This window comes from Dama dama, chromosome 10, assembly GCF_033118175.1.
Source record: "Dama dama isolate Ldn47 chromosome 10, ASM3311817v1, whole genome shotgun sequence".
NCBI classification, from domain to species: Eukaryota; Metazoa; Chordata; class Mammalia; order Artiodactyla; family Cervidae; genus Dama; species Dama dama.
The window spans coordinates 35,536,389-35,559,134 of record NC_083690.1 but is presented as its reverse complement, the minus strand read 5'-3'; the positions used below and the strand labels follow the sequence as shown (position 1 = coordinate 35,559,134).

Sequence of the window (22,746 nt, the reverse complement as noted above, 5' to 3'; positions counted from 1 at the left end):
TTTCCCCAATGTAAAAGTTACTCTTTAAGAGCCTTAAACTAATAAAAACAAGGAAATTCCATGTTACGGCTGCCACTCGGCCTTTCCATTTTTATTCCAGCAGTCAGATTTGACAGGTCCGCTGCCGATTGGCTCCAGGACCCCCACAAGCGTGTGAAGCCGGGGTGGCGGGAGGTAGGGGGGGAACCAGGGCAGAAGCTGGCAGCAGCTTGGGTGGAGAAAGTCCCCGCCGACTCTCAGTGCCAGGCTCCTAATTCCATTTTAGTATATCCTATTTTCTCTTCTTGCGGCGGCTTCCTGTATTACTTTGTTCACTGAAGCTGATTCAGGACTCACTCAGAGACATTTTCTTATTCCTTTCCCTTTTCTTGACCTCACTGCGGATTTTATGGGGTGGCTAGGCTGGCTCTTTCTCGCCCTTGGCTGCTGCATTCCTTGCCCCATGGCTTCTTTGCTGAACCGCATGACCTGCTCTGGCACAGGTCAAGAATCTGCCTGCACTGCAGGAGACACGGGTTCAATCCCTAGGTCAGGAAGATCCCCTGAAGGAGGAAATAGCCACCCACTCCAGTATCCTTGCCTGGGAGATCCCATGGACAGAAGAGCCTGGTGGGCTACAGTCCATGGGGTCACAAAGAGTTGGATGCAACTGAGCGTGCGCACACACACACACACACACACATACACACATGCACGACCTGCTGTCATCCTCTCCTCGCTCGTATCTGTTCTTCCTGTCACCGCCAGAATGAGCTTTCTAAAGTGATCATCAGTAGCCTAGCTAGTCAGCCACACATGGATTCAATGCAGAGTCTGATGCACATTGAACGCTCTGACGAGGTGCCCCCAGATTATTCCCAGATCCACCTCCTGCCTTAGTGACCCAGCAGATAACCAGGAGCTGCCACTGTCTTGCCTTTTTTCACCTGTAAGCCAAGGGAACTGCCCCCACCCCCAGTAGTAGGGGATTGGGGGTGACAGGGACACAGAAAAGGGAGGCCAGGGGACTTGAAGACCCGGATCCCCAGTTCTACCATTAGGACACAATCACGGAGCTTAGATGAGGTAGGAACCCTGGAGATACCCCACGTTGGGTCCTCGGAGCCCACAATCCCATCAGCCCCAAGCCCAGTGCCCTTTGAGAGCATTCTTCTGTAACGGAGGGAGCAGCATTAAATGCAGAAAACACGGCCTTTTACGTCTCACTCCATTCATGCGTAATCACCACCACACATGAAGGTCCCCTTCACCTCTGAACCTTGGTGTCCTTGCTCATCGGTGGAGTGGGTGTGATGGCTGTTGTCGGATCACCATGGTGATGAAAAATGACGTGGGGTGTAAAGAATGAGATGATAAACTGTAGCTGCAGCTGCTTTTATTACATCTCTATGCCCATCCTATGCCTTCTGGACCCCCCCCCCCCGCCGCCCCCGCTTCCCCCTGACAGTGAAACCTCATGCATCCTCTGGGGCTGTTTGTTACTACCTCTCCTATGAAGTGTTCCCCGATTCTCCCAACAGAAGGTCCTGTCTCTCCTCTCAACTCCCAGCTGTCTCAGAACCGCTCCTGGCACATCCTGACTCATAGCACCTGGTCTTCTTTCTCAGTTGTGAGCTCTGAGCACCAGCATGTGGTTTGTGCCCTTGGGTGCCCTGTCATGAGGAGCTCGGGAATGCCCCTGCTGGGTGGATAAGCTGACCGGGTTGGGGAGGTGGGCAGAATCCTGAGGCATTTGGGCTGAGTGGCTATTCCAGGAGAGAGAAACCTTTGGTTTCCACTGGTCGTTGTTTGACACAGGCGTGCACACTCGATTCAGCCATCTCTGAAACCAGTCACATCCTTTCCCCTGAGAGTCTTTAGGGGTGCAAGTGGAGTCTTCATGGTCTGCCCGTGATTCGCCAGACCTCCCCAGTCCAGGGGTTCCCCTGCAGCCTGGCATGCCAAGCCTCTGCTCTTGGCAATTATATGCAGTTTCTTTAGCTTAATACAGATGTCTAGAAATCCAGTGAAACCCGTTGATTTGAAATCCATTGAAACCCACTAAGCAGACCCTTAGGGATGGGGTTGTAGCTAAGAGTAAAGCAAGAAATCCTCTTTTGTCTCATTCCTGGTTGAAAATCTTGATCAAATAAATACACTGGTGTGCTTTCCAGATTTAATCTGTACAGTACGCAGGGAACACAATTGATTGCTTTTGCTTTTGATGGTTGAAGAGCTCGATTATTGTTTCGGATGTGTGGCAATATTTCCTTTCTGTTTACGTTAGCCTGGCAGGACCAAATATTTGCTGGTAAAGAAGACAGTGGCTACTGCTTGTACATCATTGTCTGTAATGGGATGATGTGGGCAGAGAAAGGGCCAGAGAGTATGACCTAGGGCATTCAGCCAGTGTTGCCTCTGAGGCTGCATGGGCAGCGCCCTGGGGTCCAGGCCTCTGATTGGTACTATGCAGGGAGTCGTGGGGTGGGAGGTGTCCTTTTATAAATTGTATTCTACTGGGAGGTGCCGTTTGTCCCCAAACCAGGTCAGGATCTTCTGTTACTGGTTGCCCCTCAAGAAGTCACACAGAGAACCAAGAACGGAGTGTGCAGAGAGATGTCATTCCAAACAAGTGGCTGCATTTTATCAAGCTCGAGAAAATCTTAATGTCTGTGTAGTTAAGAAATAGCATCTAGCGTTAGAGAGAAACAGGTGATGAGACCTTGAGCTTGGAGAGGTCAGAGAGAGATTGAGAATGTTTTGTAATAGGCATTGATTTTTTTGCCTCAAGAACTAGTCCCCTCTCCTACCCCATTCACTCCCTGTGGGGCAGTAGGGAGACCGTGGAGTCACCCGTCCACACCAAGCGAGAGCTTGGAGGGTGCTGGGGCTGCACTGGCTGAGGGCACTGGGTGCAAGTGAACATCGGAACCCACACCAGAGTCAGTAGTAGATTGTTGTAATCGTGGTGGTCTCTTGTGTGTCCTCGTCCTTTCCTCTCACTTAGATAGTAAACAATAGCTCTGCAGCTGACTCTATAAAGTCTGATTTAAAGTGCCCCTCCAAAAAAAAAAAAAATAAAGTGCCCCTCCAACTGTTTTTAGGAAGCTCCCCCAGCAGGATGGATTGTGCCAGCAACTGGTGTTGCCGTTCTGGTGCCCAGAGGGGGCAGACTGGCAGCAGCATTTCCAGGGCAGTTCTCAGAGCAGTGTGCCCCCCAACCTCTTTTTTTTTTCCTCCCCAGATGTCCCTCTAGCACAGTCAGAGGTGAAACTCTTTGGGGAATTAAATAGCCCCTTTAAAATCTCACCCCTGCTCTTGGCACCTTCAGCCCTCCTGTGATGTCACCTGTTAGTGCCCAGCGCCCAGGTCCCCTGATGATGGCGACCAGCCACTCTGGTGTTGGGAGAGAGTGAAGAAATCACACGCGATGTTCACTCTCTCTGCCACATGAGTGTCATTCTGCCGGGCCATCTGGCCGGCAGCAGCTCTCAGCCAATGGCAGGATGTCGTAAACTGCGCTTGCTGAACACGGCACCAAAAACCTTGAAAATTAACTGCAGGAATAAAATCAAAGCTGGCTCAGAGGTGGCATCTCTTGGCCTGACTCGAGCTATTCAAATGAACCTGCTCTGCTTTGCTGATAGATGTCTGTTTCAGGTTTGGTTTCCCCCAGGAGCCACTTGGCATCGTTCAACTTTTACTTATAAACTCCAGGCAAAAACATTTTGAGAGCTTTCTGGAGTTTTTATTTGCTAATTAAAATGTGAGAAGGGAACACAGCTACAGGTAGAGTTCTAGTGCAAGCCACAGCTGTGATTTAAAAAAAAACAAACCCGACAGTTTCAAAATGAAGTTATTAGCACTTCACCTATAACTGTGATAGCTTTTAACTTTCATGATCTGTCTCTTAAGCCCCCCTCCACCCCCGTAGTGTATAAAAAAGGGAGCTAAGTGAGGAAATCGGGAGATACTTTATCCTCACAGGAGAAAATAAGAACTACCATCTCTGTGAAACTTCTTTAACTTACAAGAGTTTTTTCTTATTCTTTATGTCATGCAGTTTTCCAGCAACACTTCCAGCCAGGGTAGGTGGCATATTTTACAGATGAGAAAACCAAGGTTTAGGGCATTCTGGTGACCTTTCCAGACTTTTGTAAGCAGGATGGAGCTGGCTTTTCCCCAAATTCTGCTACTTTCTAGACTCCACTAATGCTGGGCGAGACAGGCTGTGTGAAAAATCACCCGGTGTTGGGTTCCATGGCTTCCCTGGTAGCTCAGTTGGTAAAGAATCTGCCTGCAATGCAGGAGACCCCAGTTCGATTCCCCCTGGCTTGGGAAGATCTGCTGGAAAAGGGATTGGCTATTCACTCCAGTATTCTTGGGCTTCCCTGGTGGCTCAGCTGGTAAAGAATCCACTTGCAGTGTGGGAGACCTGAGTTCGATCCCTGGATTGGGAAGATCCCCTGGAGAAGGGAAAGGCTAACCAGTCCAGTATTCTGGCCTGGAGAATTCCATAGAGTGGGGTCACAAAGAGTCGAACACAACTGAGTGACTTTCAGATTGGGTTCCATATCTTCTACCATCTTCAGAATAACTAAAGGAAATGTCTTCTGCTCCTGGAAATCACATTCAACCGACTGGCCATCAAGCCCAGCTGTATATTCCTAGGAAGTCCCAAAGTGAGTCTGTCCTTGCACATGCACTGGGTTTGCTTCCCAGCCCGCATCCCGACCAGCAGCTGTTTGTAGCCGGGGGCGCCCCGGCAGAAACTGAGTGAGCTGCAGGGCGGTGGATAGATTTGCTGCCAAGTGTTTTCCCAGAGAAGTGGAAGAGAACCTTTGCCAAAGTGGCTGGTGCCCTAACAAATTGATTCCTGCCAAACAATAGAAATAAATATTTTCAACAGACAGCAATTTTGGCTCCCAAAGTATTCAAATTAAAGGCTTATTTCTGAAGCAAATACTTTCTGAGGAAAACATTTACCAGCGTAGATGAGATCAGAATCCCTCCTTTTGGCAGCGGCATGATCATTTTTGAGGCTGAAACACGTTTTTCCTGCTCCTGCCTCATTTTTAGCCCATGGCCTCGCTGCCTACTTCCTGGAGAAAGTCAAGTGCGTTAAGCCGCAGCTCAGGGAAGAAGCATTGTCAGGGTGTGTTTACCGCCAAGAGCCTCGGCTTCCATGGAGTTAGCTGTCCAGAGCTGGATTAAGATCTCAGCTCCAACCCTTTCATGCTATGATTTGGGCGAAGGATGGCCATCTGATCATGAGTTTATTGCTCAAGTCTATGAAATGGGCCAACAGTTAATAATGTTATCCTCAGAACCTGGGGAGCCCTTCTAGGCCATCACTGTCCAACAGAACTTCCTGGGGTTGATGGAATAGCCTGTGTCTGCCCCGTTGACTACAGTTGTCACTAACCCTCAACATGTGCTCCTGCAACTGAGGGATCTGTCATTTCGATTCACTTGTGGCTAGTGGCCACTGTTTTGCAGAGTGCCGTCCCCAGTCATCTGCCTCACCCCATTCATTGGTCCCTGGTTTTCCAAAATTAATTGGTTGACGGCGCAGCCCACTGGAGACCTCCCTCCATTGTGAATTCGGGGGTTTGCATGGATCTGTTCTCTCTGACGTCCGTCTCCTGTCCAGCAGCCAGATCAGTGGGCCGAGTTGCATCAAGCTAGGCAGGGAAATGAACATTTTAGTCACAGATTCTCCCCTATCCCCAACCAGATCAGCCTTCATGGACATTTTAACTTTTTAACAAGGTTCCATTTGGCTTTGGAATTTGTCTCATAATGTGTACCAACTATAAGGAGAATAAGAAAAGAGGTGGAGTCCACGGTCCTCGTCCCCGGGCATTTGTTAGCAGGTACGTCACATCCATGCCTGGCCTTGGTCTCATCTGTGACATGGCCAAGCTCCTGGGCTGCCTCTCCCCCAACTTCACCCAGAGGCTTACAGGACAGGGAGTGTCAATCCCCTCAGCAGGGGAAAAGTGGAGGCTCCGGCCTCAGGGGATGAGCAGAAGACAAGAGGGTCACCCAGGAACAAGACGGGCAGGGGAGAGAGTGATAGCCCAGGAAAGTGAGATAACCAGACATCAAGGACCAACCCCAGTGGCTCCATGGGGCAGGTGGGAAGGCTTTTGGTCAACTCAGAGAAGCGCAAGATCAGAGAGGGGTAAGCTCTCCTGCCATTTGGATCCGAGGCTGTTAGCACAGAACTGAGTTTTGTTTTGCGATGTGGCCAAAGAGAGCAATAAAGCACACTTCTTATGACACAGACGTTGTTGTAGCTAGGAACTAGTCAGATAGCAGCAATTTCATTCGGTGTGATTAATAACGTAAAGCAGAACCCTGTTAGTTAGGGTTAAAGGGCGTCCTTTCCTGTCCCCGCACCTGTCCTGGGCCACGTGTGCCCACAGCGACCTGGGCCTCTGATCATGTGTGTCTCATTATGCATCACTGAGACACCGTCTCTCACGTCTCACTGTTCAAACGGGAGTCTGGCAAGTGTTACATGTAGTGCAATGCCTGTCGGATACATCTGGCATTCTTGTCTTTGCATAGTGGGTTTCCAACGGGGTGAAAAACAATTAAAAAAAAAAAAACAAGTCTTGGTTCTCAATTGAAATTTCTCTGTCCTGAGGAATTCACAGAAAGGCTTGTGTGAAAGCTTTGTACTTGTACTTTTGTTAGGCCGATTGATTTATTTTTATTCAGTTTTATTTTCTGAATAGGTGACGCATTCATATGGTCTGCAAGCAAAATTCTCTTTAAAAATATGAGAAATCTGCCCCCACCTCTGTCCCTGCCCACCTTTAGGTGGGAAGGCCACAGGCAGGAAGTGTATGTTGGAGTAAATTATTTCACTTGAGTTTCTTAGATTGGGAGTTGATATCAACCCATCTCCCAGAATCAAGAAATACTGAGTACATACTAGATGTGTACTTGATGTATGATACCTTTTTTTTTTTTTTTTAAGAGTTATGTATGTAATATTTATTTGAGGCAGGGTCTAATACCATCTCAGGGTTCCCTGGTGGCTCAGAGGATAAAGCATCTGCCTGCAATTTGGGAGACCTGGGTTCGATCCCTGGGTTGGGAAGATCCCCTGAAGAAGGAAATGGCAACCCACTCCAGTCTTCTTGCCTAGAGAATCCCATGGACAGAGGAGCCTGGCGGGCTACAGTCCACGGGGTCGCAAAGAGCGAATGAGCGACTTCATTTTTCAATAGTATCTTGCAGAGCTACTAACACTTTCACTTTTTACTTTCACGAGTAGTATCGCTCTTACCAGACATTTCATCTTATTTAATCCTTGCAGCAGCTCTGCATGCATCAGCGTTCTGATCCAAGTAAGAGATCTGGTCCAGAGGCAAAAGGTGGTGAGAGTCTGTATGCAAACGAATCTCTGCACCGCCCTGCAGGTACCCCCTCCCCAGTTCCTGGTTCCCAAAGGTTCCCTCTCCTTTGTCTAGGTACTGGGAACCCTGCTGTGCTATGAGACCCAGCCAAGAGTTTGCATTCTCTTCATCTGGACTCTAAACTCTTAAGATGGGAGATGAGCTGACAGGTTTCTGCAAGGGTTGAAACAATGTTTCTTTTTTTATTGGAGTATACTTTATTTACAGTGTTGTGTTAGTTTCTTCTGTAGAACAAAGTGAATCAACTATCTGTCTGCATATATCCTCTCCCTCTGGAGCCTCCCCCCCACCCCCACCCCACCCGTCTAAGGTCATCAACAGAAGGCTCCCGATCCGTCCAGCAGCTTCCCACTAGCTGTCTGTTTTACATGTGTTAGTGTTCCTGTGTCAGTGCTGCTCTCCCAGTTCATCTCACCCTGTCCTCCCCCTGGTCTCCATGTCTGTTCTCTACCTCGGCGTCTCTATTCCTGCCCTGCACATCCGTACATTTGTGTCATTTTTCTAGAGTCTGTCATACAGAGAGGGAGTCAGTCAGAAAATGAAACAATGTTTCTGATGAAGCCCCCAGACGACTTGCAACTTCAGCTGTAGGCAATCTCTGGCATGTTCCCACACTTGGTTGGGGACCCACAGGGTGCCCACAGGGTGTGGTTGACCCAGAGAGCTCACCTCCCATCCGTCTGCCCAGCCCAGCACGGCCAGCTTGTACTGCCCACCTGCCATGTGCTGGGCTCTGTGCTGGGTGCTCCCCTCTCCCAGTGCCTCCTGCTGGATGGGACCTCCCTCATGGGGAGCAGACACAGGCCCTGCCAATGGGCCGGCCTCTGCAGCGAGCCCCCCACGTCTGCTCTGCTGCCCCCTGTGTCCCTAAAGCACTGTTGGCATGGACTTAACTGTCCCTGTTTTCCTGTTTCCTCTTCTCATAGTGGAGCAATGATGACAGTGGCTTCCTTGACTGCCGGGAGAGTTCACTTCAGCAGAGATGAGCCCCCCTTAGTCAGGTGATCCTAGTTGTTAGGAAAAATGGTACCACCCTAGGGAGCTACAGTCCTTTGAAGCTGAGCGAGAGGAGGGGATGGGTCCTCCAGGTGCCCCTGCCCTCCCTCCTCATCTGTTCTCACCTTCGAGAAGGTGCCTGTCAGCGTGTCCCCTTCCTCCTCAGCACCCACAGCCTTCTGAACTGTTCTCTGCCTTTCTAGGGTCAGAACCTGGGCCAGGCTTTTTCTGGCAGCCTCTCTCCCACTGGAAGCCTTGCCGTCTGCAGTTCTTAAATTTGCCCCCCTTTGTTGTTCCCTCTGTCCGGAGTGCATCCTTGCCCACCCCACAATTCTCTCAAAGGTGCTATTATTTTCATGAAGCTGTTTCTGATTTTCTCCGAAGTAGAAGTAAGCTCTCTTCCTTTTGAACCCTTTTGTACTTACTCTGAACTTCTGTTAGAGCATTTAGTTTCTTTTTCTTTTTTTTTAAACTTACCCTTTCATTTGGCAAATTCTGACTATAGTAGTCCCTCAGTGTCAGCTCAGGTCCCTTATATAAAATGGTTTAGTATTTGCATATAACCTAAGGACATCCTCCCTTATACTTTAACCTTCTCTAAATTACTTACGCTACCTAATATGATGTAAATACTATGTAAATAGTTGTAAATACAATGCAAATAGTGTGTAAGTAGCTGCGGGCTTGTGGTGAATTCTAGTTTTGCTTTTTGGAACTTTTTTGGGATTCCCCCCGCGCCCCCTCCCCCCCCCCCCAAATATTTTCGATTGCTTCTGAATTGAATCCCTGGGTGCAGAGTCCACAGTTCTGGAGGGCAGACCCCAGCCCCAGGTGAAGCGAGCTCAGTCCTTCCCAGAGCTCATAGCCTATGGAGCACGCAGTGTTAAGCTAGCACCCAGGGAAACAAAGAATTACAAACCAGGGTTGCTGCCAGGAGGCACCAGTCAGGGGGCTCCATGCACACCTTCACACCTTCCAGAGGGACGAAGAGCATGAGGGGCAGGGAAGTGACATTTGAGCTCCGACAGGTTCCTGGGAGCGCAGAGGGAGAGGGAACAACCTGTGCTGAGGGCCTGAGGGAAGGAGGGGCCCTGCCCTGTCGCTGCAGGAGGAAGGCCGGCGTGCAGGACGGGGCCCTGGTGGTCTCATCCAGGCCCCCTGGGAAGCCCCTGAGGGCTCACACAGGGGATGACACGTCCCCTTCTCTGCAGGGTGGGTGTGTGGGTGTGGGGGGGTCCCGATCACCTTACAGCTATGTGCTGATTAACACCCGTGAAGGGACCAGGCACCTCGGTCTCCCGTTCAAAGACCCTCCTCGCAGCTCCCTGTTTACACGCTGGTTCCTCCTGCTGTCCTTCCTCTGGTGGCTCTGCTCCTCTCCCCTGTCCCCGTTTCCTGCACCGCCTGCCTTCTGTTGAGACCCTCCAGAGCTGTGTGCAGGTCCATCTTAATTCTGCAGAGAGTCCAGAGTCACTGTTCTTTCCCAGTGGGGCTTCCTGGGCAGGGGTGCTCACTGCCCGTCCTCGGTCTCAAGCACATGACACAGTCCTCCAACCAGAATTCAGATCTTTGTATCACCCAGAGGTGAATCCAAGAGGGTGAGTGAGAAAGTGACAGGTAAGAGTTAGGTGTCAGAAGGAAATACGGGGTCAGACTTGGTTCTCTAGCTAGGCTTATGAATTAAGTGGAAAACATGAACATTTCCCTAGGGAGTTCTGCAAGTTTCTCCTTGAAACAGAGACCGTCCTCCGTCCACATACCCGTGAACAGAACAAAAAGCATTTCCTGCAGGACCACGTGGAGGGCTCTGCCGGGAATGAGGCATTCATAGGCCCTTATCAGTCCTTCAAAGCTCGTGTCTCATTATAGGGGGAAAAAAACGAGATTTTAAAAGATAGATGCTTACTTTTTTAGGAGCAGTCATTAACATTTACATGTTCAGAAATGCTCCAAGTACAAAAGGGTAGTGGGTGAAAGGACCTCCCCAACCCGCTGAGGCCCCCACCCATTCACTTTCCTCTCCAGGATAAGTAATAGCACAGGGATCTCGTATATAAGCACACTGTGTGTGTGTTCCCACTCACAGTGGATCACGTCCTGGTCACTGTCTGTGACTTCTGATCGAGCACAGTGTGTCCACTCTGGCACCAGCCCCCTCTCAGCAGCCCTCTCACCACTTGCATACACAAGCCAACCTCTCCAGGGGGACCTGACCCGGGTCCTGCTTCTTCTGAGCCCCCATTCATGGTCTCTGTCAGCACTAGTCACAACCATGGGTTGTGCTGGAGACTTAGTGAGCCCGGAGGAGGAGTAGGTGGAAGGTAATGGGAACTCAGGCCGTCCCATCCGCAAACCTTAGCTGAAACGGGTGTCTTTCATGAAAACCTGGAGCCCTTTCTTGCTGGCAGTGTGTCTTGCCTTATCTAATGTCTCTGCCTGTTTTTGTTCTACGAGCCTGGTCCCATCTGTCTTGTTGCTCTTCCAGGCCAGCCTTGTCTCCTCCACTGGACTGTGGGTACCCTGGAGCCCCCAGCCTAGTTGGGGATGGTGGTGGCACAGTGCATAATGGCCTGAAGTCAAGTACGTGGTTCTGAGAGAACCAAGAACTCCCCTTGATGGAGTACTCACCATGCCTCGAGGTGGAGGTGCATTCCCTTAGTGATCTCCCGGGAGGGCACATCATTTGACAAAACCACACAGGTGTCAGCAGGGGTGGAGCCTAGAAGCAAAGCCAGGGTTCTCTGAAGAGTCTTCAGGTGTCCCCTGTAGGAGGCCAGGGAGTGGGTGATGGAAGGAGGCAGGTTGTGGGCTTGGGGCCTTCACCCTTAGAGCCAGAATGGCTTCCACTTGTCCTGTGATTCCATTGCAAGAAACGAAACAGAAAATGCTTGGAGGACTACTTGGTGCAGAAACCATGGCTGGCCCTCTCCTTTTGCACAAGTGCTGTCATTTTCTCTAGTAAAGCCACTGTAAAATCTACATAGGATTTGCTGTTGATTAGTTGACAGATAAGCCCTAAAGAAGCATCAGATGAACCAACTCTTTGGGTCAAAGTTAGCAATAGTGAAAAGACAATACTTTACTCTGATGCACTTGACTGGCATGTTTTCCCCACCAACCCTGGGGGAAAAGGGGGCCTGTGTGCCTCTATTCAGAGCACTGGCAGGCCTGGCCTGGGGGCTTCAGGGAGAGAGAAACTCACAAAAGTGGCGGCAGCATTGCAGGTACCCCCCAGTTTAAAACAGACAAACAACTGAAACATCCACTTTGAAGGAGAGCAGTTCCAAACTGAAATTACTGACATTAAAATACGTGTTTTCTTGGAGAGAAACTTCCATGCAGAACTGCCCCGACCAGGGATTGAACCTGCACCCCCTGCAGTGTAAGGGGACTGGACCACCAGGGAAGATCCGTCAGTTTCTTTTAAATTACATGGTCACTTCTTATTTGTGCGTGTGTTTAGTAAGTCTTTAATGCTTGGCTAAGAGGCTAGAGTTCAGGCAGAGAGAAACTTCCAGCGTTGGAAGCTCTGCCCTTTGAGGATCTGTTAGAAATGGAGGAAAAAAACATCCCAGTAGTCAGAGTCTGTGAGGAAAACAGGATTGCCGCCTCCACAGCTCTTGGGCCAGGTCCCCAGTTTCCTGGGTGAGGTGTCCAAAGCCAGGGGTCTTTCCCTGGACCTTGATGCCTCCTGACATTGGCCATCCCATGACGACTTTGAAAGGAAACTCCAGAATTTCTGCATCCAGGTGCCATCCTTGCAAGATGCTTTATCGGTACCGTCAAGCTCTTTCGGCCGAGTTGGAAATACCGCTGATTAGAGCCCGTGGGTTTTCTGCCAACTTCCATCACCTGGGACTTGGGTCTGCAGTTGTTTCTGCAGAACAGTTCTGAGTAGTTCAGTGGGGATGCCCTCCCCTGCCCTCCCGTGGGAAAGTTGGGGCTTGACTGAGAGTGGTGTTTTAGGCGACCAGCCACCTCCTCCTCGTTCACAAGCCCCGAGACTGGCCCATGTGCAGCACGTTGTGTAAGAAACAGCTGTTGTTTTGACAAAGCAAGCGCTTGCCTCACTTTTTGAATCACCAGTGTGAGTCAGGGGGTCATCTATTCCAGGACTCTGTCCCTGGGCAGGTGGACGCAGAGACTATGCACACTCATGTATGGGACGCAGCATGTAAAATATGTGCCTGTAATTACATGTGTGCATTTTTTTCACATTAGCAGTTTTGAAAACTATATATATATATACACACACACACATATATATGTGTGTGTGTGTATATATATATATAATTAATATGTATTGCAGTTTTCCAATCAGGTAATTTATGCATGTGGCAAAATAGCCGCAAGATACATGAAGAGCAGGTTGCCTTCTTCCCTTGGCCTCTCAGAGCCAAGCACAGTTTCAGGTTTATCTTTCTAGAGACAATTGAAGCGTATGTGACCATGTGTGTAGATACTCTTTTAAACAGTGTGGCACTGTTTTGCACTTTGTTTGTTTTTTTTTTTTTTTGGCTTCAATTTATTTTTTGGGGGGGGTGGTGGGCTGCATCAGGTCTTAGTTGTGTCATGTGGAATCTTTTGTTGTGACACACAGACCCTCTAGTTGTGGCACACAGACTCTCTAGCTGTGGTGCACACACTCTCTAGCTGTGGCATACCAGAGCATGCAGGCTCAGTAGTTGTTCTGCAGCACACGGGATCTTAGTCCCCTGACCAGGGACTGAACCCTCATCCCCTGCATTGCAAGGTGAATTCTTAACCACTGGACCACCAGGGAAGTTCCTGCTTCAGTATATCTCAAATATCATTCCACCTTATATAGTACATATAGGAATTTTTTTCTTTTTTTTTTTCTTTTTGGTTCTTTTTGAATTTTGAATGCCTTTCAGACGTGGAGACTCTCTGTGCTCCTTGTGACATGTGACCAGCGACTCAGGGGCTGAGGGTTCTGTATTTCAGGCCTCCACCCCCACCTCCCCGAAACATTAAATTCCCTTGATAATGCAACCTTGTTATGTGTAGATAATAAAACAGTATTTGGCTTAGATTGACTAGCTGTCTCCTGTTTTTGCATTGTCCCCAGAGCCTTCTTACAAAGCCTTGATGTCATCCGGGGGACTCAGGGATCGAGAGCCTTGAACCTGAGCTGCCAAGCCCCGCGGCAGTGGAGGCTCGGGCCCTCCTCCTTGTTGTGCCAGCCTGTTTCCGTGGTGGCAGGTGGCCACCCTGGGTGCAATTTGGAGAGCCTGGTTGGTTTTTCACATGGGCCTGCTTGTGTCTGCACATGTGGGGAAGGGGTGTGGGCCCCCCTCCCCCAAGCATGGCCACCTACCAGCAGCAGGTCACCTCAGGTTCCCTGGCCTTGCCATCCCATGATAGGGGTGTGTTAATCTGCCTTCCGTCGAGTGACTGTTGCCAGGCTCAGCCTTCCTGAGGGGCACATCGGGGACCAAGGGGCCCAGAAGGGCCCCCAGACCATGTGTTCTTCTACTGTGCGCAAGGGAAGATGCACAGTAGAAGACGGGAAGGCAGGGTCGGGTCTGGGATCTCATAGTCACCCATGAGCCCCCAGCATCCAGCTCCTGGCGGCAGAAATCACCAGACGTCCTCCGCCTAGATGACAGCCCCCTCTCAGGAAGCAGGGTCTCCACTGAAGGCGCTTTGTTTTTCTCTTAAGTTTTCTGCATCTGTGTGTGATTGGAACCAAACATCAACTTTACTTTTTTTGTCATATTTCAATATTGGCCTTTCTTTTCCTCCCCCTTTCTTGAAATCTCCTTTTATAACTTCTGCTGCTGCTGCTTAAATATAGATGTCTTAGTCCTCCTCCTTACCAGATTGTTTATATTTTTGAGAAGCCTTCTGCTTATCTGCGACTGCTCTCTCCTCTGTCTCCATCCCCATGCTGGCACATTGGTTTTGGTTGCTCTTTTCTTCCCCTGCCTTCACTTGACTGGGATGTGTTTCAAATGTGGTCTATCAAAATGTGCAGTGTTTCCCTCTTTTCTGCAGTAGCTTTGACATCTGTTCTTGAAATCGAGCCCACGTTATTCTTTTGGACTTGCTTGCCCAAGATCTGCCGCGATGCCAGAAGCAGGGAAGGAAGGCGGGAGAGAGAGAGTGGTGTGGTGGTACCTCCCCCATCTCATCGTACTGCACCCCCACTTTAAAAACTGCCTGCCATTTCCAAGTTGACAGCACCCTAGATGTTTGTTCCAGCACTCTGCCACCCCGTCTGGCAGCGGCCCACACCGCAGCGGAACGAATGAAGTGCTCGGCAGCAGGGGCTCACAGACGCCTTCGGTTACTTCCGCCAAAAAGGAAGCCGGGTGGGTGGCGGGCGGGGGAGGAAGGCTCTTGGCTTCCTGGGTGTCTGTGGATGGCTCTTCAGCTTGGTTTTTCCTCGCCATCCGTAGTCCTGCTGGGCCTCGGGGCGATGGGCCGGGCCATGGAGAAGCCACTTGGAGCCACTGCTTGATCCTAAGCAGGATGTGTGTCTTTAGCAGCCGAAGCTACCCAGCACGAAAACGCGCCTCTCAGTGGCTTCGGGAACGTGTCCTCTCACTCCTGCTGTCCGCCCGGGACACCACCCTGGGCCCATCTGCTGCAGGCTTGTTTGACGCACAGCCTCTTGGCAACTCGTCTCGGAGCTCCTGAGGCCAGGACACAGGCTCTCTGATGCTCTGAGTGTCGGTTTGTAGTGTGCGACAGAAGTCTTCTCACGGGGGACCCACTCCTGGTGGTTCTCAAGAGTCCCAGGGGCCAGTTAAAGAGTTGGAGGGTAACACTGTTTCCAGCTGCTTCACTTCCCAAGTCTACACGATGCTGGAAGTTGTTATTCTTGGGGCTCGCCTCTTAAGGTCCCTCTTGAGAATGACTAACAGGTCCTAAAACATGCCTATAGTTAACCCACTAAGTATTTGTTAAACAAAAGCAAATCAGATGTGACTGCAGAAGACTCCAGGCCCAGACTGTTGAAGGAGAGTCAGAAAGATGCCCCGAGTCGAGCAGCAGGACTGGGACCCGGGGATGTGGCAAGAAGAGGTGCTTGTTAAGAGCAGGAGCGAGCAACTCTGGGGAGGGATGGCATTTGGGCACTGGCCTGACTGGTTTTAGCAAAGCAGCATGCATCTGCATGTTGTGTTGTAGAAGCCGCCATTTGTGAGGTGTGTGTATGTACACAGCATGTCAAGTTGAGCGGGTTTGGGGCATGGACGGGGTGGTGGGACCGGATGGGAGCCCAGGCCTCTTTCCGCCGGTCCCCAGTCGCTCCTGAGCCACAAGGCAGTGATCCCTGGCACCACAGGCTCTTCCCCGGTGTCCTGGTCATGTGCAAATACGCTCTCCTCTATTCAGAGTGGAATTACAATCTGGTCTTCCCTTTTTGTTTCTCTTGACAGAGGGAACTCGATGCCACCGCAACAGTATTGGCAAACCGGCAAGATGAAAGCGAGCAGTCAAGAAAGCGGCTCATCGAGCAGAGCCGTGAGTTCAAGAAGAACACTCCAGAGGTGAGCGGCGTCTCTGTGCTGGGCTCGGGCTCTCTGAAGGAGGGTAGGGTCTTCCTGTCCTAGGGCGCGTTCAGAAGACCAGCTATCTGCTGCTTCCTTTCGGCCATCCTCAGCCCTAGTGGTGAGCCCCTTGTGTGGGCTGGGGACTGGATTAAACCCTAGCTGACTCTTGATGCAGATGTTGAACCAGCTGGGTGGCCAGGTCAGGCCCCCAGCCCCTCTGTGCGCACATCTGCAGGCAGAGCCCTGGAGGGGCGCCTGAAGGCTTCATGCGTCTGAGGATGCAGTGTGCCGATGATGCTTCTTGCAAAACATTCAGTCTGGTCGGGCCTTTCAGGACCCTCTGTGTTTCCTGAAATAGGCTTTAAAGGGCACTGGAAATGTGCTCTTCTTGTGCTCTTTTTTTGGGAAGTATGTGTTCAGAGGACAGTGTTTAGAGTGGCTCGGGCAGCCTCTTCCTGCCCTGTTTTCTTGGTCCCTCGTTCCCTGAGTCTTTAACAAAGGATTCAGAAGATGAAAAAAAAAAAAAAGGAGAGTTTTACAGGCAGTCAAGCAGACCTGGGGATTGCTTTCTGGGAGCTTCTGCCAAATGAATCCGCAGTGGTTCTTGTGCCAGGGGCTCGCACCCAGCCTCCTGCACCCCCCATGATAGGTGCTCAGAGCTCCAGCCCTGGCTCCCGCCACCGCCCCCCCCACCCCCCCACAGGTTCTTCCAGGGAGGACAAAGGAACAGGCCTGGAGGAAAAGGTGATTTCTGGGAAGGATAGTCTAACTTTCATAATGGTCCCAAAAAATGATGTGTGACTTGAACTTTTTTTTTTTAAAGTGGACTGATTTTAAGTGTTTCAAAGGAACTTGCTATTTAAGGGAGTGTTACCATGAATCATATGGGGAAACAAATAACCCTCAATTTTCAGAATAAATATTTCAGGAGGAAAATGTCTTGGTAGTCCAGTGGAAAGAAACAAGGGAGGAATGGCAGGACCACCTAAGGATTTTACGTTTTAGACCCACTGCTTGTTCTGTCTACCCTCCCCCTGCCCTGAGATGTGTGTCTTCAGTATTGTCTTGGACCAGACACATGGGTCAGTAATTTAGGCCTGGGAGGTTGCCACCCTCTTTGCTGCTGGGGAGTGCTGGGTGGCAATAGGGAGAAGGGACTGGTGGTCTCCACGTCTCACCTCTTTGTGACAGTAAAGGCAAGAGGGGAGAAAGCCGTTGAGCAACCGGCCACCTTCCTCCTCTCAGACTGTTCAGAGCAGGCCTTCCTGAAAGGTCTCACTGTGGGGTTCCTCATGCTCTGGTCTTTGACTTTGTTTCCCTAGACCCACCCCGGGCAGGTGTGTCTCTCCAGCCACACTCGGCATTGATCAAACAACTAGCTGTCCCCACTGTCCTATGTTCTCACTGCCCTTCCCTTGGTGACCATATATCCAGGGTGGTCTTCGGAAACCTGAAAGAGAAGGGCAAGGTCATGTTTCCGAGGCCTCAGTCACCAGTAGGTAGATATAATCCATCCTACGATGAAGTGCCTCAAAGAGAACTAGATTCCTGGGTGTTCCTCTCAAGTCCCAGGGTCCCGCCAGCTGAAGGTGGTGCCCACTGAGGAAGGGTGTGTCCCCTTCCAGCCACCTCGGGCCCAGCACTTGCTTAATAAATGTTGACTGGACTGAATGGGTCCCATCCCTCCACTGGCATATAAACAGGCCTCATCCTGCAGGGACCGGCCGCTGGCTCCCTCAGCTTGGATTAAATTCCACGCCAGTAACTGGCCTCAAACTTTGTGTTTTATCTCCTAATCCCTCCCAGTAAATAGGAGAGGCTTGAGGTGGAGCAGCCTGGTGGGGAAAAGCTGTCTGGGGCATTGCCTTCCAGTGCATGTTTTGTTTGTTTGTATATTCTTGATCTTTTTTTTAAATTTGTTTTTATTTTTATTGGGCTGTAGGATATAAGTTGGGAAACATCTCTGCAAGTTATGTCAGGGCATGGTTTTAGACAGTGTCTTCCGCGGAGAGGGGGACGCAGAACACCTCCTGGAAGGGGGGACACTGCCGTCCTGCATGTCCCCGGCTCTGCCAGGTGATCCGGCTGGTGCTCACTTGGGCTTCTCCTGTTATGATAAGGAGACCTCGCTGTAGCACAGATTACCAAGACATGTGGAAGACAGCCGTGCAGAATCTTCTGTAGATTTGGAAACCTCTTAAGGCTGCAGTGCAGGGTGGGGGTGGGTAACTTCGGCGAGGAGTACACAGAGAGGGATTCTTGGGGGTTCTATGGTGTGAGGGGTGTGGAGGCACGTGGAGGGCTCTGATGAGCGCGGGGCCTAGGACCCAGATCAGACAGTGGGTTGTCACCTTGTCTGGGGCTTCAGTGTAGAGGAGCCTGACTTGTCTCTGACATCAGTTATTTCTTCTGATTATTCAACAACGGAGGGCAGATTAACACTTACTGTCGAGGGAACACTTCTAGAACTCAGATGTGTGAAGATGAAGGTTGCTTAGAACTTTATTCTCAGGGGTTAAAAAAAAGTGTTGGCTTGTTGGTAGGGAGGGCATCTGTGGGTTTGGACACAGACCAGTATCCTCACGCCTCACACAGTCAGCCGAGGGGGGACTGGCCGGCGGGGCAGAGCCAGGGCCAGTGATCTTGCCGGACTTTTGCCAAGTGGATTGATTCTTGGTGAAAACCTTGATGTTCCTCTTTGTTCCAGGAAAGCAGAAACGGTTCTCCCAGGGTCCTTTGAATGTCTGGTGGGTCTAACAGGCAGACGCAAGCTCCAGTGGGGAGTCAAGTGAATGAGGTTATCCCCTGGCAGGGAGTTTGTGTTTTCCTGGACTGGTGCTGCCCACAGGCAACTGGGAAAGCTCAGGGCCCAGGGTGGGGTTGGGGTGGAGGTGGGGGGCCCGTGGGACAAGCCAGGAGCATGAAGGCGCCACGGAGGCCAGAGCCCTGAAGATTTTTTTGTTGAGCATGAAGTTCTTTCAGTTTCAGTTTTATGTCATTAGATGAATACATTGCTAGTCAATTAATATCATTGCTTCTGTCTTTTTAAACTCAAAATTGTAGTTAATCTGAAGGAGATAACATTACTCTGCATATTAAAAAAAAGAGCCCCGTTCGAAGAAAAACGTTTTAAATTTGAATTTTGTGACTAAACATCTATTCCCTGTTGAGTTAATGATTGATAACTGAATGTCCAAGACTGAGGGTATTTCTAGATTGGATCACTTTCTATATTTATCAGTGCAGGTGACTTACTGGCTGGTGTCATTGGGCAAATGACTTAACCTCCCAAAATCTCAGTTGCATCATCTATAAAAGGTGTAATGGCAGGGGCCAGATCATAGGAGGCGGGGAGTGTGTGTGTGTGTGTGTGTGTGTGTGTGTGTGTGTGTGTGTGTGTAGTACATAGTATGTGTGTGGTATATATTGTGTGTGTGTGTGGCATGTAGTGTGTGTGTGCAGAGCTTCACACAGGCCCAGCACCAACAGTTCGGTTCGTGTTTGTTGTGGGCATTAATTTGGAGCACACATTACCAAACACATGAGATGCAGCTCCTCGAAGTCAGCTCCAAGAACTTAAAAAAGAATCCACAACAAATAAAGGTAGTTTTCACCCAAAATGTTCCAAAAGTTGGTTTGTAATAACAGTTAATCACTTTATAAATATTTTCCAGCACCTTCCACATGCCAGATGGTTTGGCTCTGGGGATAAGATCCTCTCCCTGTTCTTAGAAACTTCCTTATATTCTCACCAAGGAGGTACACCATCCTAATAAGGCACCTTAAGTGTAGCATGGTGTCTGGAATCTTCTACATGCAAACTTTCCCCCAGAAACACTGAGATCAGTGGGGGTTAGTTCTGAGCCGCCTGTGTCACAGTGATTCTTACTGTAGGTGAACAAGGTTGCTTTTTGAGGCTTGGTTCTCAACCTTTGAAGCAATGGTGAATGTTAAGGGCCACTGCCCACCCCCCCCCCCCCTCCGAGAAATGCACACGTTTGCACAGTTTCTCCTGGACCCCCTGAAACTCACTGGGGAGCCCTGGCTTAGAGCTTGGCTGCAAGGCAGGTGCTGGTTGTCTCAGTGGTCTCAGCCACTTTGCTGGGAGCTCTGTATGTGTCCCCTCTTCATGTTCCTCCTAATTGTGCCCAAGCTGGGGGCAGGAGGATGAAAGACGGGGGTGGGGGCTGCATGAGAGATGAATGCTGAGGCTTCGGCTGCTGGGCAGAGGCCACTGTGCTCTGGCCTCTGGGCTGGGTGCTGGAGAACAAGAAGTGGGTGGAGGAACTGGGCCACCCCCACTGATGAGGGTCCCCGCAGTCTGGCAGCCAGGCCAGGAGCCTCTGTGCTGGTGACACGTTCTTCCTGTCTGAGACTGGTGAAGAGCGTGGCTGGGCTGGAGACGGCTTTCTCGGAGTTCTTGAAGCTTCATGCTGTTAGAACTGTGGGTTCAGTGCAGGCCAAACCCCGTGCCCTTTGCTCTTCTGTTGATTCCATCCAAGCCAAGGTGCAGGCCAGGATTACCTCTGTTGTCTCTGAGTTGATAAACCTAATGGCAGGTTAGATGACCAGGGATGTGGAAGGCCCTGACCAGAACCCACCTGGAACACCAGGCTGACTTCTTATTCCTGGAAACTGAGTTTCTTCCCGTGGTAGTTGGGGACCAAGATGGGGCAACATTGCTAGGGTTTCATGATTCTACCTAGGAATTGCTTTTTTCCTGTTTTCCCGTTTGGTTAAATTTTAAGTTTGCTCCTGGGACCAACATTTGTCTTGACAAGGATCTTACCGCTGCTGCTCGGCCAAGCTGGGACTTGAACGCAGGCCACCGGCTCCCCGAGTCAGTGCTTTTAACTGCCGCACCAGGCTGCCTCGCCAATAGGCAGAGCACCCAGAGTGGTGCTAGCCCACGGAGCCCAGTCACAGGACATTTTCAGGGGGTGCCATCCCAGCTCACTGGCTATAGCTGTTTGAATGTGGTGCTCGACTATCAGAAGAAGCGTCTCCAGTGGAAGACTTGATTCCAGGCAGAGGACAGAGATGGGTTTTGTTTTGTTGCCTTCTTCTCAACAATAGAGGAACTATCTTCTATGGGGAGGAAGAAAGGAAAGCCTCAGACTCGAGATGCCACAATTTTATCATAAAACCATCTTTGGGCCTTGTTCTGTCCTGGCAGAGTGTCCAGCTCCTACCCCAGACCTGTCAGACTTTGGTATTAATCTGTGTTTTCTATATCTCTTCTGTGAGGTCTAAAACTAACCTGCAGTTCAGGAGCTCTCCTCGGGCATTTTCCTGCCCTGATGTATTTTGCCAGAACATTTCTTGCTGTCTTGAGCCTTAATCCTCATGACACCTGGTCCACCAGGCTGACATCTCTCCTGCTCAAGTGCACCTGGCCCCTTTCTCTCGTCATCATATCTGTCACTCCTGTCGTCAGGGACAGAGCTCATCCCCCACCCTGACCAGGGCATACCTTCCCGGGATCATCACCAACACTGACCACCCTGGATCCCTTGCCATCCCCACCAGGGAAGGTGACCCTGGGCCTGACGCCAGCCACAGCCCCACAGCCCCACAGCCCTGCCTCCCAGGTCGGCAGGCCCGGCTTCACGAAGGGAATGTTCTCTTTCCTGCTGACATAACCGCCTGTTCACGAGTGTTCATTTCCTGAGTGCCAGAATCTTAAGTTGCCCTCTCTGTCTCCGGTCAGAGTGTTCTCCTGACTTTTTTTTTTTTTTTTTTTTTTTACATTCTTGGGAAACCGTTATAGAAATATCAGGACCCGCCTTGAGATATGACTCCGCAAGAAATCTCACCCGATGGCTGAAATGAACTAGGTTTGTGGATTTCTCCCCAGCTCTGACAAGTGGGGACAGGGCAAGGGCACCTACTTGCGGAAAGTCCTCGGTCACCTTTCCATCGATCGGACTCCTTCTCAGTGAGATGTGAAGTTGTGCGCCCCCACCTGCGGAGGTGAGGGGGACAAGGAACAGGAAGTCACTGCAACTTTGTGACTCCTTTCGAGCTCCCTGTGAGAGGAGTCAGCAGGCTGGAGGAGGGAGGGGGCAGTAATATATAGTCGTGGCCCGGGCCCAAATGCATTTAGTCACTGCCTCTACAGCCTTTATATAGACACTGCAGGGAGTGACTCAGCCTGGAAAAAGAGAGTCACTTAAAAATAAAGTTGCGACTCAGATGGACACATCCTGCACAGGCTGCCCGAGACAACGTGGCTCAGGCTTGGTAAGAAACCCGGGGGGCACCTTTATCCGGCATGTCCCTGCGTGGGTCCCAAGGTGAGGATGGCCATTACAGCTGCATCATGGAGTTGGCGTGAGGATTAAATGAGTTCGCGTAAGACTCCTGATTTTTAAACTCTGAGGGTTCAGGCATTTTTCGCTGAAGTGGACACGCTTGCATGCTGAGCAGTGACTGAATTCCTAGCTCTCCTCTTGTATTTGGCAGATGGACTGACCGTGGAGGCCTGTGTTGCTTTCGTTGTTTGCATCCATCCTCATGAGGATTAAAAGCCAGCACACGTGGGGGACTGGAGACATTTTCCTCGTGTCTCATTGCACACGGGCATGGGTTCATTGAAGACCCCCTGCACTGATCTGACCGATTGTGGCTTTAAAGAGGAGGACCAACCAGACACGCACCGGGGACACGGGCCTCTCAAGGAGGGCAGTGATGGGAAGGAGGTCTGTAAACCTGAAGACCAGGGAGGTGCAGATGGACACCCCCGGTGTCCCACAGACTGCTCACACTAGGGGTCTAGGAATCTAGATGCACCCCTCTGCTGAGCCTGCGGCTGTGGT

The 22,746-nt window shown here is 50.5% G+C and overlaps 1 protein-coding gene across 3 annotated transcripts in view; it reads left to right on the top strand.

Annotated features, from left to right (window-relative positions):
- Positions 1–22,746, top strand: part of CUX1 (cut like homeobox 1) — a 347,872-nt gene that overhangs the window by 59,550 nt on the left and 265,576 nt on the right. For all 3 annotated transcript variants that reach the window (XM_061153495.1, XM_061153494.1, XM_061153492.1), the window contains exon 2: positions 15,815–15,925. In XM_061153495.1, coding sequence (XP_061009478.1) covers positions 15,815–15,925 — 111 coding nt within the window. The remainder of the gene's footprint in view (positions 1–15,814; positions 15,926–22,746) is intronic.